Source organism: Dendrobium catenatum, unplaced genomic scaffold (assembly GCF_001605985.2).
Source record: "Dendrobium catenatum unplaced genomic scaffold, ASM160598v2 fragScaff_scaffold_488, whole genome shotgun sequence".
Lineage (NCBI taxonomy): Eukaryota > Viridiplantae > Streptophyta > Magnoliopsida > Asparagales > Orchidaceae > Dendrobium > Dendrobium catenatum.
Genome location: NW_021318950.1, coordinates 661,014 through 674,761, shown reverse-complemented (window position 1 = coordinate 674,761; position 13,748 = coordinate 661,014). Strand labels below are relative to the sequence as shown.

General features: G+C 32.5%; 1 protein-coding gene across 1 annotated transcript; it reads right to left on the bottom strand.

The window, feature by feature from the left end:
- Positions 1-589: 589 nt before the first annotated feature.
- On the bottom strand, positions 590-6,263 carry LOC110107903 (IQ domain-containing protein IQM1). The gene is made up of 11 exons (XM_020838344.2): positions 5,960-6,263; positions 5,059-5,208; positions 4,399-4,860; positions 4,173-4,287; positions 3,995-4,060; positions 3,219-3,307; positions 3,057-3,144; positions 2,811-2,951; positions 2,136-2,228; positions 1,951-2,052; positions 590-1,318 (listed from the first exon to the last, which is right to left on the bottom strand). Exons 3-11 carry the CDS (start codon positions 4,767-4,769, stop codon positions 800-802), a joined length of 1,584 nt encoding a protein of 527 aa, XP_020694003.1. The 5' UTR covers positions 4,770-4,860; positions 5,059-5,208; positions 5,960-6,263; the 3' UTR covers positions 590-799.
- Positions 6,264-13,748: the final 7,485 nt, after the last annotated feature.

Here is a 13,748-nt window from a genome sequence, read left to right as displayed (position 1 = left end):
AAGCTTAATTGAATCTTTTATTTTTATTAAGGTGACAAAATCACTTGAGTTAAGATAATTACTTTTCATTATACTTAGTAGTTATATGCTTATACTTTAGATTTAGATTCTCTTGTATTAATATAATCTATTTTGAGGATAAATTTATTTTGGTGTTTGACGAAAATTATCACATTCATATCTCAGAAGTTTATATTGTGTTATTATCTTTTATGCTTGAATATTCTTATTAGCCTTAATAACTCATTCAATGTCGTTAATTTGTTGTGTTATTGCATCTATAGAATCAACTGAAAAAAAAAAAAGTTTAGGTAGTTCAAATTGAAAGTTACATTATTCATTTTGTGCTTACTCACAATTTAATATCTTGTATCTTATATTGTTTGTTGTCTAAATATGTGCACATATTAATAATGTGTTTATATTGCAAATTTTGTTAGTGTATTCTTAGTTTCCCCATATTACTTCATTTATTATATGTATTGCTTCGATTGTGAATTAGTATTTGTTATTATAACTTCAATACATTGTGTTTGATTGTATGATGATTTGAATTGAAAAGAATTTCATAAATAAATCCTAAGGCAGAAAAAAAAAAGTATACACCCAATTCATGTTCCTTTTAATTCAATGAACATTTATGTATGCTATCAATTAACGCATCAATGCTTGTATAAGTGATCATCTATATCAAAGAATATGAACATTTCTCTTCCTCACCCATGGCTTTGCATTTATCTATAAAAAATTGTGCTTCAATCCGCCAAAAACTCAGCCAATGTTGCTGTATTGTTTTGCTTCATTGCAGATCAAAACTTGTGCATTGTCTTGTTTTCTTCTTTATGTTTGGAAGTGTAAGTGAGATTGTTGGAACATGAACGCACAGCTGAGCCAATTGTGGAGAAAGCCTCACACGAGGACTGGGTCGAGGAGAAGGGATTGGTGTTTTAGACCAAGTTGGGGTGGTTGGTGAAAGATTGACCTGCTCAAGTGCCTTGCATTGCAGATCAGAAGGATATTCTCTCAGGCAACCAATGCGAGGACCAGTTCCAGTACTCCATTTCCAAGTAAGGTGCTCAACTGATTCAAGAAAAGGTTGTTCTCCTATATTTATCTGGGCATCAAATTCAGTCTTTGAAGATTCCTTTTCAATCTCTTCAGTGTTTTGGGTGTCTCCCAATTCTTTAAGCTCTACCACTGTTAGATCATTCTCTGCTACTTTTGTTTCCGATTTCATCACCACCACCTCCTCGTTTCTAGGCATCTTAAATGACGAGGAATGATCGAGTGAACGACTACATTCATCAATAGAATATCTCTGCATTAATGATACAATAAAGATGGTTATAAGAACATCCAAAGCACAATATTAGAATGGAGTATTGAGTTTGAGCTCTTTTTTAACATCCATGTCAATGATGTTCTTTTCACATGTTGAAAGAAATATAATCATCATTTACTTATTTCATAATTCGCAAGTTGTTAAGACAATCTATAAATTCATGAAGTCATAAATATAGCCTTGTTTATATAATTTTCCATCAACATTATGAACTCTCATTTTTCATATATTTATATTGAGTATTGTCTAGTTGTCAAACATATTCTTTGCTAATCTTTTTCAACTTCTATCTGTATTAGCTTAGATTTACCCTTCTTAATCCGACTACAAATTTTTTTTACAACTTCGTTGGTGAATTTTCTACTCTTTTTTATACATATATAAACTTCAAATCACCCTAATCTACTTATAATTACTTGACCTTTAATTAATATCAATCCAGTCATTATGAGACAAAGAGGAAATGTACATAATGTTGATTTTGTAAGAATAATTTTCAGATAAATTAAAACTGTGCTAGAAAAAATTAAACAAGACAAAAATCAGAACCACATGAGGCCAAAAGCTTTTGTAACAATTATTTTAGCTGAAAAGGAAGACGCAAAAACCTTAACATTGGTGAGATCTACATTGTTCTCTGCTAAAAACTTGATGAACTCGTCAAAATTTTCTTCTGTTGGGAGGTAATGTCCGCTATATGGCCAAATAGCCTGTAAACATGCGAAACTGTTAGCATATGAATTCTCATTCTAAAAATGGCTAGAAACCATTATTTGTTCTTTTATAGATATACCATAAGAAACCCATCCTTGACAAGCAGCCTTCCAGCAGCTGTTGTAGCTCCCCCAGCTAAGAAACTCGAATGCTGAAATCTGCCCTTTTTCTTCTGCTAAAAAGTATCAGTAGAAATTTCATGTGTTTCTTCATTGAAATAATTCATATTGCATAAGACAGTGATGGAGGGTGGTGACAACAGCCGATTACTTTGGCGACCAATAGCCGGCGAAGGCTGAGGTGTTCGCGGTGATTTTCATTTAAAATGAATGAAACATCTAAGAGTTGTTTTGAGTTTTCTTTTTTTTGGGGAATGGGGGTATCTACCCGCTGCCACTTTAAAGGGAGCACTTGGTGGCGTAACTAATCCCTCAGTGGAACCTAACAATGCCAACCACCGGCGTCGGGTCCACAATTGCTTTTCCCCACTGAAGAGGCGAGGCCATAGTAGAGGATATTCGAACCCGGAATGACGGATTGCCAACCGTGCTCGCCCGCCAACCTTCCTAAGCCTCGGTGGGTTGTTTTGAGAATTTTCAAAAACAACTTGCTTTATTTTCAAAAATAAAAATAAAAACATCTAAAACAAAATGTGATGCGAAACATTTTAATAAATGATCAGTTTTTGAAATATAATTTCTAACTTCAATCAACAAAAATAGCCCTTCAAACTGCCCTGAATGTATGGATATACCTTTCCAACATATAAAGCCCTACATGTGCTCAGAACAAATATCCATTTTTCATCATCATCAGTCGTATGGACAAACAACTCTGTAAGCTTATAAACAAGTTTCCCATCCTTGATAATAACTTGATATGCCTCCCTCTCTTTCTGCGACCAACTAAAAAAATTTCAATCACAAAGCAAAACTTAATGCTTTATTTTGACAATAGATTTAAAAGAAAGAAAGAATATCAGTAAATTTCAGAAGCATACCGGCCCAAGATATTTTATGCACTGCTGATGAAGAAGGCTTCTCGGGCATTTTTCAAGATTAACTTCTTTGCCATCTCCAACATCCAACCTTCATTATCACAGAAACAGTTATCTGAATGTGTTGGAAACTCACAATTGTACAAAGTTGGGAGGCAAACTTACCAGTAAAAAAATGGCTGTGAGCTCTCACTTTCAAACCAGACATCATAGTAGAACTGCAAATTATGCCCATATCGATGTCGTGGATCAATCTGCAGATCAACATAAAAGTAATTTAAGTTTGGAGCAGTTATCATGAGATTATATTACCTAACAGATTACATATCTATTTAAAAATGACTTAACCTCCTTTTCCATTTCACCACTTACACAGGAATTGACTCCCGGTTATAAGCATCCAAAACTTAGGGGATGTTTGGTAGCAGGATTTAGGCCGGATTAGAGGCGGATTTGAGCGAAATCCAGCCAAACGGCCTAAAATGTAAAACCAAATCTCACGGCAAATGAAAGCCGTCGTAGACTGAAAATTCCACCTTTTCGTGCTAAAATCTTGGATTTCCAAAACCCTAGTTTTTTTTCGGATTTACGAAATCCGTTGGCTCGAGAGGAAAAGTCCACTTGTTAAATCCGTTCTATAGCTAAACAGTTATACATGATTTAATAAGATTTATCATGAATGTTACCAAACAGTTTCCAAGATCTAAGCCCCTCAGGATTTCCGAAATCTGAATTTAGCGGATTTATGAAATCTCACTTAAATTAAATCCTGGGTGCTACCAAACAGCCCCTTAATATGATTATCTACGAGGATTTGATTTAAATTGTTGTTATAAATTTAAAGGACATTAGAACAAAACGGTTGATTGCATTGGTCTGTGTCTGTAATCCAATGCAACATAAGAGATTTCGCATCAGAAAATATATGAAGTAGAACTTACAGCTTCAAGCCAGTGTTGCAGTGCCAGTTTTTGAGCTTTATCACTTTTTGATAAACCCTTACCAACCTGCAAAACTAAAAGCATGAACTATTCAAACGATTCAAATCAAATCTAGCATGTAAAATAATGCAGAATAATACAGTTCATCTTATTGCAATGATTTTGTTAAAGCCATCACCTTTGCAGCCCTTGTCAGAGCCCTCGCCCACCGAGAACCTGCTGTTTCGGTTTTGTTACCGTTGAAAAATGATATCGAACTGCGCTTTAGAGATTCAAAATCCAAAGCCTTCCACCTGGGGAATTTAACAAGTTAATTCTTAAGAGAATGATTAAAGCATTATATGAAGACAATTCTTAATCTTGCCGTAATTTACAACACCAAAGATGAACTTAAAAAAAATTACCAAAGTTCCTCAACAACAACTGCACAATCTGCAAGATTTCTTCTTGTCCGATAACTCTTATACATTTTCTGCAGCTTAACAGCAGCGGCATGCATCTCACATATATGATGAGGAGAAACTAACTCACGAAAGCACATATCCTGACACAGTTTAGAAGCAGAATCATCCTTGAGAGTGCCAGCGCAGGTAGAATCTAAATAATGATCATCCATATCTTGGCTATTTGATGAGGTTCTAGCAGTGAGATCATTATTTTGTGGCACCAAATTATTGATTTTTGAGAACAATTCAATAACATCCTTTCTGTTGCCAACTGAAGGCAGCTTAATCCCGAGGTTGCCTTTTTTGAATTTAGCTGATCTCACTGTCATTTTGGTTACTTCTGAATTTAAATGATTCAGCTACAATCAAATCCCATGGATGAAAATGGTTATTCTTGAACTGTGATCTACTGGCTTTTCCCTGCAAAAGAAAATCATAATATTCATTCTCTTCTACTCTAATAGTTTAGAGAGACATGTTGTAAAATAGTATTATAATAACAAATAAAACAAACATTTAGGTAATAAAAATAGCTAATGGACATAATTTAATTGTGTTTTTTAATAAAAAATCAGATGAACATAGATAACAACGAAAAAGAAAGAATAAAGTTTATACCAATAGGTGGATTCCCAGGGAATATGCTATTCATAAACGCAGATGATGCCGTACAGGATAGGAGAAACGGCGACGGAAAGAAATGCAAACTGCAAGAACTCGCAGCTCACATATAACTCAAGAACGTGCTTCTTGGGAGGGTATCACCACCTGAATAATCAGGATACATAACTTAGAAAACATAACTAAATCTCAAATTTTATTCTTCTCTTCTTTCTATTACAAGCATTAGCTACATATTTATAGACAAAAGTAGCAACATAATTGGCTACACCCAACATTAAAGAGCACTACACTTATACAACCATACAAACTACCATATGAAATTACTCTAGCCTGAAGTTAATAAGATTAAGCAGCTTAGCTCCGGCGTCAACAAATCTAGCATCTAATGGAAGCAATTTTCAACTATTTTTAATGTCAAACTGGAACCCAAATACCTTATAAACCTTGAGGTGCCCTTCACATTTCAATGCTCATCACCATAAAGAGAGAAGAGAAACAGGATGCCCTATCGCTTATTATTTTCTTCCATGCCAAGCAAACATAGCCAGGAACCTCTACCAAATGGTCCAAACAACCCTACTTTTTAAAGTTTCTTCAGATTTGATTATTTCCAAAGATGACATTTTCAAGGTATATCCAACTCTATTTCAATCGCTGGCATAAAAAATATAATAATAATAACGTAAGGGCCATAAAAGAAGAACACAATTGAATCGGTCAACATGAAAGTTTGACCTAAAATTGCCTTAAAAAGGCCTAAAGCAAATCTCAGAAGCCATTTATCCATTTGGGGAGAGAAATGAGTTACGAGCTTGAGACCAGAAGAAGCATCTTCCAAAAACACTAAACAAAACCCAATAGCAAAAAAAGAAAGACAGATAGAAGAGGCATTTACGTGAAGAAGAAGAAGAAGAAGAAGAAGAAGCGATTTCCATTGAAAGGAGCCTCTTTTGCTGCATACGTGCTGAAATATGCTACGACCAAAAAAGCATGGGGGTTTGAAAGAGGAGAAAGCTCAGAGGCAATGTAGACGGCTGAAGAATAGACTCAAACGCCCTGAGCCGCCGGAGCAGCCCACCTTCCCTGTATAACTACCATGAAACCATGGTGGACATTTGGCCAATATAAATAAAAAAAAAAGCTGAGTAGAAAGAAGTATTTTTGGGTTTTCAATCACGGAACCAAGAAGCCAAAGCGCTTGAAGGCCATCGAGCTCTTTTAAAAAGTAGTATTCATTAGTGTCACCAAACACCAATATTTGTAAAATTGTGTTTAAAAAACTTTAGAGGAGCTATCAAGATTTGGTTTTCTGGTGGAGAAAGTTTCAATCTTTCGCTGAAAATGACATTAAAATTTCAAGATTTTTTATGAATTAATGTCTGAGAACAAATTCTTTTTTCTTTTTTCATTGGAGCAACTGCTACTTTCATATTGTGGGATATACATATTAAAATTCTTATGCAAACCAGAAGAAGCATCTTCCAAGCACATTAAACAAAACCCAACAGTAAGAAAAGAGGCATTGAGATAAAGAAGATTAGAAACAAAAAGAAGAAGAAGAAGAAGTGATTTCCATTGAATGGGGCTTCTTTTGCGGCATACCTGCTGAAATCTGCTACAAAAACACAAATCAAAAGCGGTTGAAAGCGAAGAGAGCTCATAGACAATAGACGGCTGAAGAATAAGACTCAACACCCAGCGCCACCCGAGCAGCCCACCTTCCCTGTAAAACTACAATGAAACCAAGGTGGACATTCGCCTGTTCAAAAAAGAAAAGGCCAGAGAGGAAATAAGTCTTTTTGGGTTTTCAACCACGGGAGCAAGAAGCCAAAGCCCTTGAAGGCCATCCAGCTCTTTTGAAAAGTAGTATTCAATGGTGTCACCAAACACTAATGTTTGTAAAATTGTGCTTAAAAAACCTTACAGGAGCTATCAAGATTTGGTTTTCTGGTGGAGAAAGTTTCAATCTTTCGCTGAAAATAGCATAAAAATTCAATATTTTTGTATCAATTTCTGAGTATGTGATTTTTTTTTTTTGGAGTAAATGATTTTTTTCCGGATGTGGAATATATATATATGGGAAATATTAATTTTATTTCATAAAAAAACAGTACATAGTCCTTTAAAGGATCACTAACTCTCTAAGTACTCAAAGAGCTAGAAACAAAATTAAAATAAAACCTAATGAGTTAAAAATCCCAAACTAATTTTAAGAAATAAAATAAATGGCAGGTAAGGAGCCATAACCCAAAAACTTCGTTAGGAGCAGCAAAAAATCCATAGCATGAACCACCACATCCTGCAAACATTCAAGACAAAAATAGCAACGAAAAGATCATTGAATTAGATTAAACGCATACATATGAGAAGACCCCCAGAATAAGCATAACAGTGCAAATGAGGTAGAAGAAATCCTAAATAAGAAATAACAAAACACCTAACCAACAATATGATAATATGAAATAACAAGAAAATTTATCACGAACACTAACTGAAGGGCTATCAACAACCCAACCACAATACACGAGAAGCTCAGGAACTAGTTGATCAGGGAAAAGCCAAAGAATTGAATTTCAGATAGCAAACCAAACAAAATAATCTAAAACAATAGCAGTGAAAATAGCAACAAAGATACTAGCACATGAGCACCAACATGACGAGAAATTTAGATAGTGAAACATACAAAAGATTCATAGAATCAGAGGTGGAAACAACAGGTGATGAACCATTACATAAGCACCAGCAATTCTTAGGAGTCAAAACTTTAGCATTAAAACGTTGCAAGTTTTTTTTTAAGGTACTTATTACCCTAATAAAACTCATTTTAACACCATTATGCTTACTGTTATTGGTCTCATTTCATAAAAGCTAGAAAACTTTCAAAGAAATAACAATAATAATATGATCTTTAACTTTATTATAAAACCAACAAGGTAAAGAGAAAAAAAATATATTATTATTAAACCTTCAACTCAGGACCATTCTCCAATTCAAACCAAAGCCTAGAAGCAATCATGCCACTCAAAAATACATGAAGTCTCAATATGATATAAACATTGATGTTTAGAACTCAAGCAAGAACCTCTCGTTTAACTTGATATCCATAGGAATATAACCTTTCAAAATTCTCCAAGTGAAAATAAAAATTTTCGAAGGAGTAGAGGAATTTTAAAATTTACTAAATATAGGCTACAATATTCCCTCTTAGACCTAAAGTAATTCCAAACTTTGTTTAAATCAAATTCACCATCTTCAGCGAATTTAAAAATAGCTTGCTCAAACTTGACTTGTTAACATGCTCTTGAGTCAAGATTATTGAGTATCGAGCTTGAGTTCGAGAAAAAATTGAGCTCATTAGATTATTGAGCTTAAGTTTGATCCAGGAGAGTGTTAGTTTGACTATAGTTTTCTATGATAATTTTAAAGTAAGAGAAAGCATATCACACTACATTCTAATGAATAAGAAATTATTTTCAGTTGTGGAAGAATTTGATTTTAATCTTGTTCTTAAGTCAATATCACCTTATTTTTTAAAATATTTAAGAACAACATCTCACAGTGATGTCATGTTAGTATACGTAACAGATTAAAAAAATCTATGTAATGCATTGAAAAGTATAAACGTAATTAGTTTTACCATAGACTTATGGAAGTCCAACAATCAATAAATTTCTTATACAGTTGTTACTGGACATTATGCCGACACTAATGGAAAGTTGCAAAAGTATGTGCTATGTTTCTTTTTTGTCTCCTCCTCACACAACTTTAGTGATTGTTGACACTTTTTAAAAGTTATTAAATGAGTGAGGTTTGTAGAATAAAGTGTTAATAGTGTCATTTGATAATGCTTCTAATATAACTGGGCCATTAAATTACTAATGGATAACTTTCATCTACAATATATATATATATATATATTGAAGAAAATATTACATGTTCGTTTTGTTGTGCCCATATCTTAAATTTGATAGTTAAAGATGAGATTAAAATTGTAGAATTTATGGAAGAAAAAAATCCATGACTAATTTAGTTTTTTAAATGCATCCAAAGGTAGACTACTTCAATTTGTTGATGTTATTTAATAGTTAAAATTACCAACTAGAAAGTGAGTTATGGATGGTCCAATAAGGTGGAATTCAACCTACAATATACTTACTTTGGCTCTTAACTTAAGGGAGAAATTCTTTTTGTATTGTGAGAGGGAGATATCTTATCAGAATTGTCCTACATAAGAGGAATATAATCATATAGAGAAGGTTTGTGACATCATTGATTTTTTAATGAAGTAACAAACGTCATTTGAGGTACCGAATATCCTACTTCAAATTTATTTTTGTCCCAAATATGCACCATTAAGAAGATTCTAGACAATGGCTTAATTAGTATCTCTTAATAAATTGTTTTGAGACATGACTAAAAAATGAAAGAAAAAATTAACAAATATTGGGGCAAATGTTGCAATCCAGGATCCCGGCTCATGATTTTGATGATAACAAACTTTATTGGCTTCTAACTATATTTATCTTGTTAGTATTTATGGATATTATTTTTCTATGCACACTAACATTTCAGGTAATTAGCCGCACACCATACAAAAAGATCGACTCAAGACTTGGTAGACTAGAAGTGTTGTCATCTCATAAGAGTCTATAATTTAATTTATTTTTTTATGTTTCTTTACTTAAAAGTCATGTAAAAGGTGTATTACAGCTTAGTGAACGTGCACACACAAATATTAATTTTTTTATCAAATCTTACTTTACGATCTCCATTGTACTATATGATATAAGTTAAATCAGGTTAAATTATATCATTAAGTTATATTTCCTTATTTTGAATTAATCATACTATACGATCATTATAAATCAAGAAACTTGCTTCCAATCATAAATTAAATAATATTTTGAAATTTTAAATTTGTACTAATCATACTTTACAATCTCTATCATACTATATGATGAATTTAATTCCTTTCTAATATAATCCTCTGTTTAAGAATTCAAATCAAGATTTACTGATATTGAAAATTGTACTTTACGATGCACTTGTTCATACAGTACGAAATAATTCAATACAAGGATGATAATTAATCATTACCGATCGTCCTGGATGAAACGATGATCCGATTAAACTAATCATAATATACAATACTTAAATCGTACTGTTATGTTTATTTTAACAAATTGTAATGTATGATTTCATATCTTACTATATAATCAGATTCTGCAGAATTGAAAATTTAGTGTTTTTTTAAGTCTTATTTAAATATATATTTTAAAGCCAAAGGGAAGAATCTTGGTTGTTAAAGAAACTTTTGAGAAAACTCTATTTATTTGGAAAAGGAGAAGGTGGGATTGAGTGTGTTGGAGGAGTGTAAGGGGTTTCCATACGATTGCTCCAAGCTGGTTTGCACCTTGTTTCCTCCAAGGAGTTGGTGAGTTTTTGGGTTGCTATAGGGCTAGAAGCTTTAAGGTTAAAGGTCAAGACTCTGTGCCTTCATTAGGAGGGTGAAAAAGGATGCCAAGATACACTGTTGTCACCAAGAGGGTGTCAAAGCTTTGAGGTTTTATACTTTTACCAGGAGGGTAAAAAATGATTTCAATTCTCCGCCGCATATAGTTTGATGAAAGTGATTTGTAAGGGCTTTCAAAAAAAGGGCTTTTCATCCTTATTGAAATACATATAGAGCAATACATATAGAAGAGGACTCCAGGGAGTGGACGTAGGTCAAGTTTTGTTTAAACCAATATAAAATTTTTGGCGTGCTCATTCTTTTACTTATATTTTTATTTCTCATATTTTATTTCATGCATATTATTCTTGTGAAATATGTGATGAGAAATTTTGTGATATATATGGATGAGTTTATGAGGGCAAGAATTAGTAAAAACAAAATTTGAAAATTAAAATTAACAAAAATATTTCTTTTTGCCCAAACAAAAATATAATTTTATTTTGATCTCTGATCTTTGCTTCCACTCGTATTTTTATTTGATATCGTTTGTAGAGAGGAATCTTTAAGGCGCAAACTTTTTAAAATAACAATTCCCTTTGGTGTGCGTAGGGACAATTCAAAGAGGTTTAATCCCTTCCATTAAACCATCAATTGGTATCAGGGAGATCTTAGGATTGTGATTTTAAAAATCCATAAGAAAAGATCAAATGGCACATTTTAGAAATCAAAATATTGCGGAGGGTTATTCCATAACTTATCCACCATTCTTAGATAATATATCATTTGATTTTTGAAAACTTTGCATGTCTATATTTTTATAATCTATTAGTATTAGAATGTGATATATGATTCAAGAAGGCTATTATGCACCTTTTCATTTTATTAATGGAGTTAAGGTATAAACCTCATTTACTAATTGGAATAATGAGGATAGTGAATTAGCTCAACTTAATGCCAAATGTTTGAACTCTTTCTTTTGTGCAAGTAAATCTAAGGATTACATGAGAGTTTCTACTTGTATTACTAGAAAGAAAATGTGAGATAAACTATGCATTACATATGAGGATACTAGTGAGGTTAAATAATCTTGGTTAAATATTTTATTGCATGACTACAAAAAATTTCACATGAAACTTAATGAGATAATTTCTAAAATGTATACTAGATTTACTCAGATAATGAAATCCCTACATGCTCTATACAGAGATCTATATAATTTAGAAAATGTTAACAAAATCCTGCATTGTTTATTTTGTGCTTATGATGCAAAGGTTATTGCAATATCTGAATCAAAAGATTTAAATGTGTATTCTATTGATAACTTTCTTGGCTCACTCATTGACTACTAGCAAGGTGTAAGTCAAAGATTACTAGATGCAAGTGACAGGAAAAAGAAGAATGATATGGCTCTGAAAGCTAATGACTCGAATAGTGATAGTTTTATAACTGAGGTGGATAGTGACATTGCATGGATGACTCGATAGTTCAAAAGTTTTGTGAAGAAACAACAAAAGTGTTATCAGTAATGAAATAAAGGTAAAATTAGCAAAATTTTCAAAACATCAACTAATACTAGTTATTTTGAATGTAGGAAACTAGGTCACTTAAAAACTGACTACCCCATTCTGAAATTCATTCGACCAAGGAGAAAGGTGAAGAGAAGGCAAAATGAAAAATTGGGAAGAAATTGACCCAAAATGCATATTGGGTAGACTTTGCCTCATAATCCTAAGAATAGGAAGTAGAGGATGAGGTAACTAATTTGTTTCTCATTAGCGAAGTAGAGGATGAGGTAACTAATTTGTTTCTCATGGCTAATGATATTCTTGATATGTCTGATCAAGATGAGGTATGTCAGCTATCTTATGATGAACTTTTTATTATATCTGAGAAAATTCATAATTTATATAGGAAGCTTAAGAAAATGTATGTTAGTTTGAATATTAATTTTTTACCATATAAAAGGAGTATGATAGTCTTAGGGCGGGACATAATGATTTAGATAAAACACATATGTCTTTAATTAATGAATTTTATGCATTAAATAAGAAGCATATTTATTTAAACCAAGAGCATGCATCCTTGAAATACGAGCATGCTAATTTAGATGATGCATTTGATAGATTAAATGTAGTAGCCAAAAACTTAAAACTAGTAGGCATAAAATTTGATTATAATTGGAATTTAAGAAAAGTATAATTAATGCTCTAGGCATAAGATTAAAAATATTGCAATAAGATAGTCACAAACCAATGCATACACAACCATAACCTAAGACACAACATGCACTGCATATCCTTAGGAAGAGGTACAACCCCCAACATAGACTAGTAAATCCATTCCCTAGGGTTAGGTGTCATTCTTGTGGAATACTAGGTCACATAGCTCACACTTACACAATACACATATAAAAAATTGTGCCGAGGCCTAAATCACTTGCATTATAGCATAATATACATGCAAGTCATTCATCTAAGCATAAGATGGAACCCAAACTCATTTAGGTTTCTAAATTTAAACTTTAATTGACATTATATATATATATGCACTAAAAAAAGACCTGGTGAGAGCACGTGGTACCTAAAAAGTAAATGCTCAAGGAAAATGCTATAGATTTGATGTAATTCATCATGCTAGAGGCCAGGGTAGGAGGCATGGTTACAATAGGAGATAACACCACCAAAAAAGTTGTGGGCTCAGGTATGATTGAAAACTTAAAAGAATTTTATAATTCAAAATGTTTTACTAATTGATAGATTAAAGCATAATGTTCTTAGCATCAGTCAATTATGTGATAAAGGCTTTGACATTAAGTTTCTATCTACTAAGTATGTAATCAACTAAAATGGAAATATAATTTTAGAAGATCAATAATATTTATATGCTTGATATGAACTATATTGATTATTAAAATTTTGTATTTTAAATTATATTATTGATGAATCCTAGCTATGACATAGAAGACTATATCGTGAAAGTATGAAAACCCTTAGAATCACCCAGAAAAATCTTGTTAGAGGCATACTAAAGCTAAAATTCTCTATGGACCATCATTATAATGCCTGCTAATTAAGAAAATAGGTTAAAACATTATTTCATCTCATTAAGGACAACATCACATTTAGACCTTTAGAAATCCTTCACATGGTCTTGTTTAGACCAGTTAGTACCAGCTTAGGTGGAAAGTCTTTTGGATATGTGATTATAGATGATTTTTTTAGATTTACCT

Bases quoted from the DNA above. Each gene is read 5' to 3' on its own strand.
- LOC110107903 (XM_020838344.2), bottom strand. From the start codon at position 4,769: ATGACAGTGAGATCAGCTAAATTCAAAAAAGGCAACCTCGGGATTAAG. The intron at 4,288-4,398 runs GTAATTTTTTTT...TAAATTCCCCAG, and splicing joins GTTGTTGTTGAGGAACTTTG to GTGGAAGGCTTTGGATTTTG. The intron at 3,308-3,994 runs GTAAGTTCTACT...GTTGATCTGCAG, and splicing joins TGCAACACTGGCTTGAAGCT to ATTGATCCACGACATCGATA.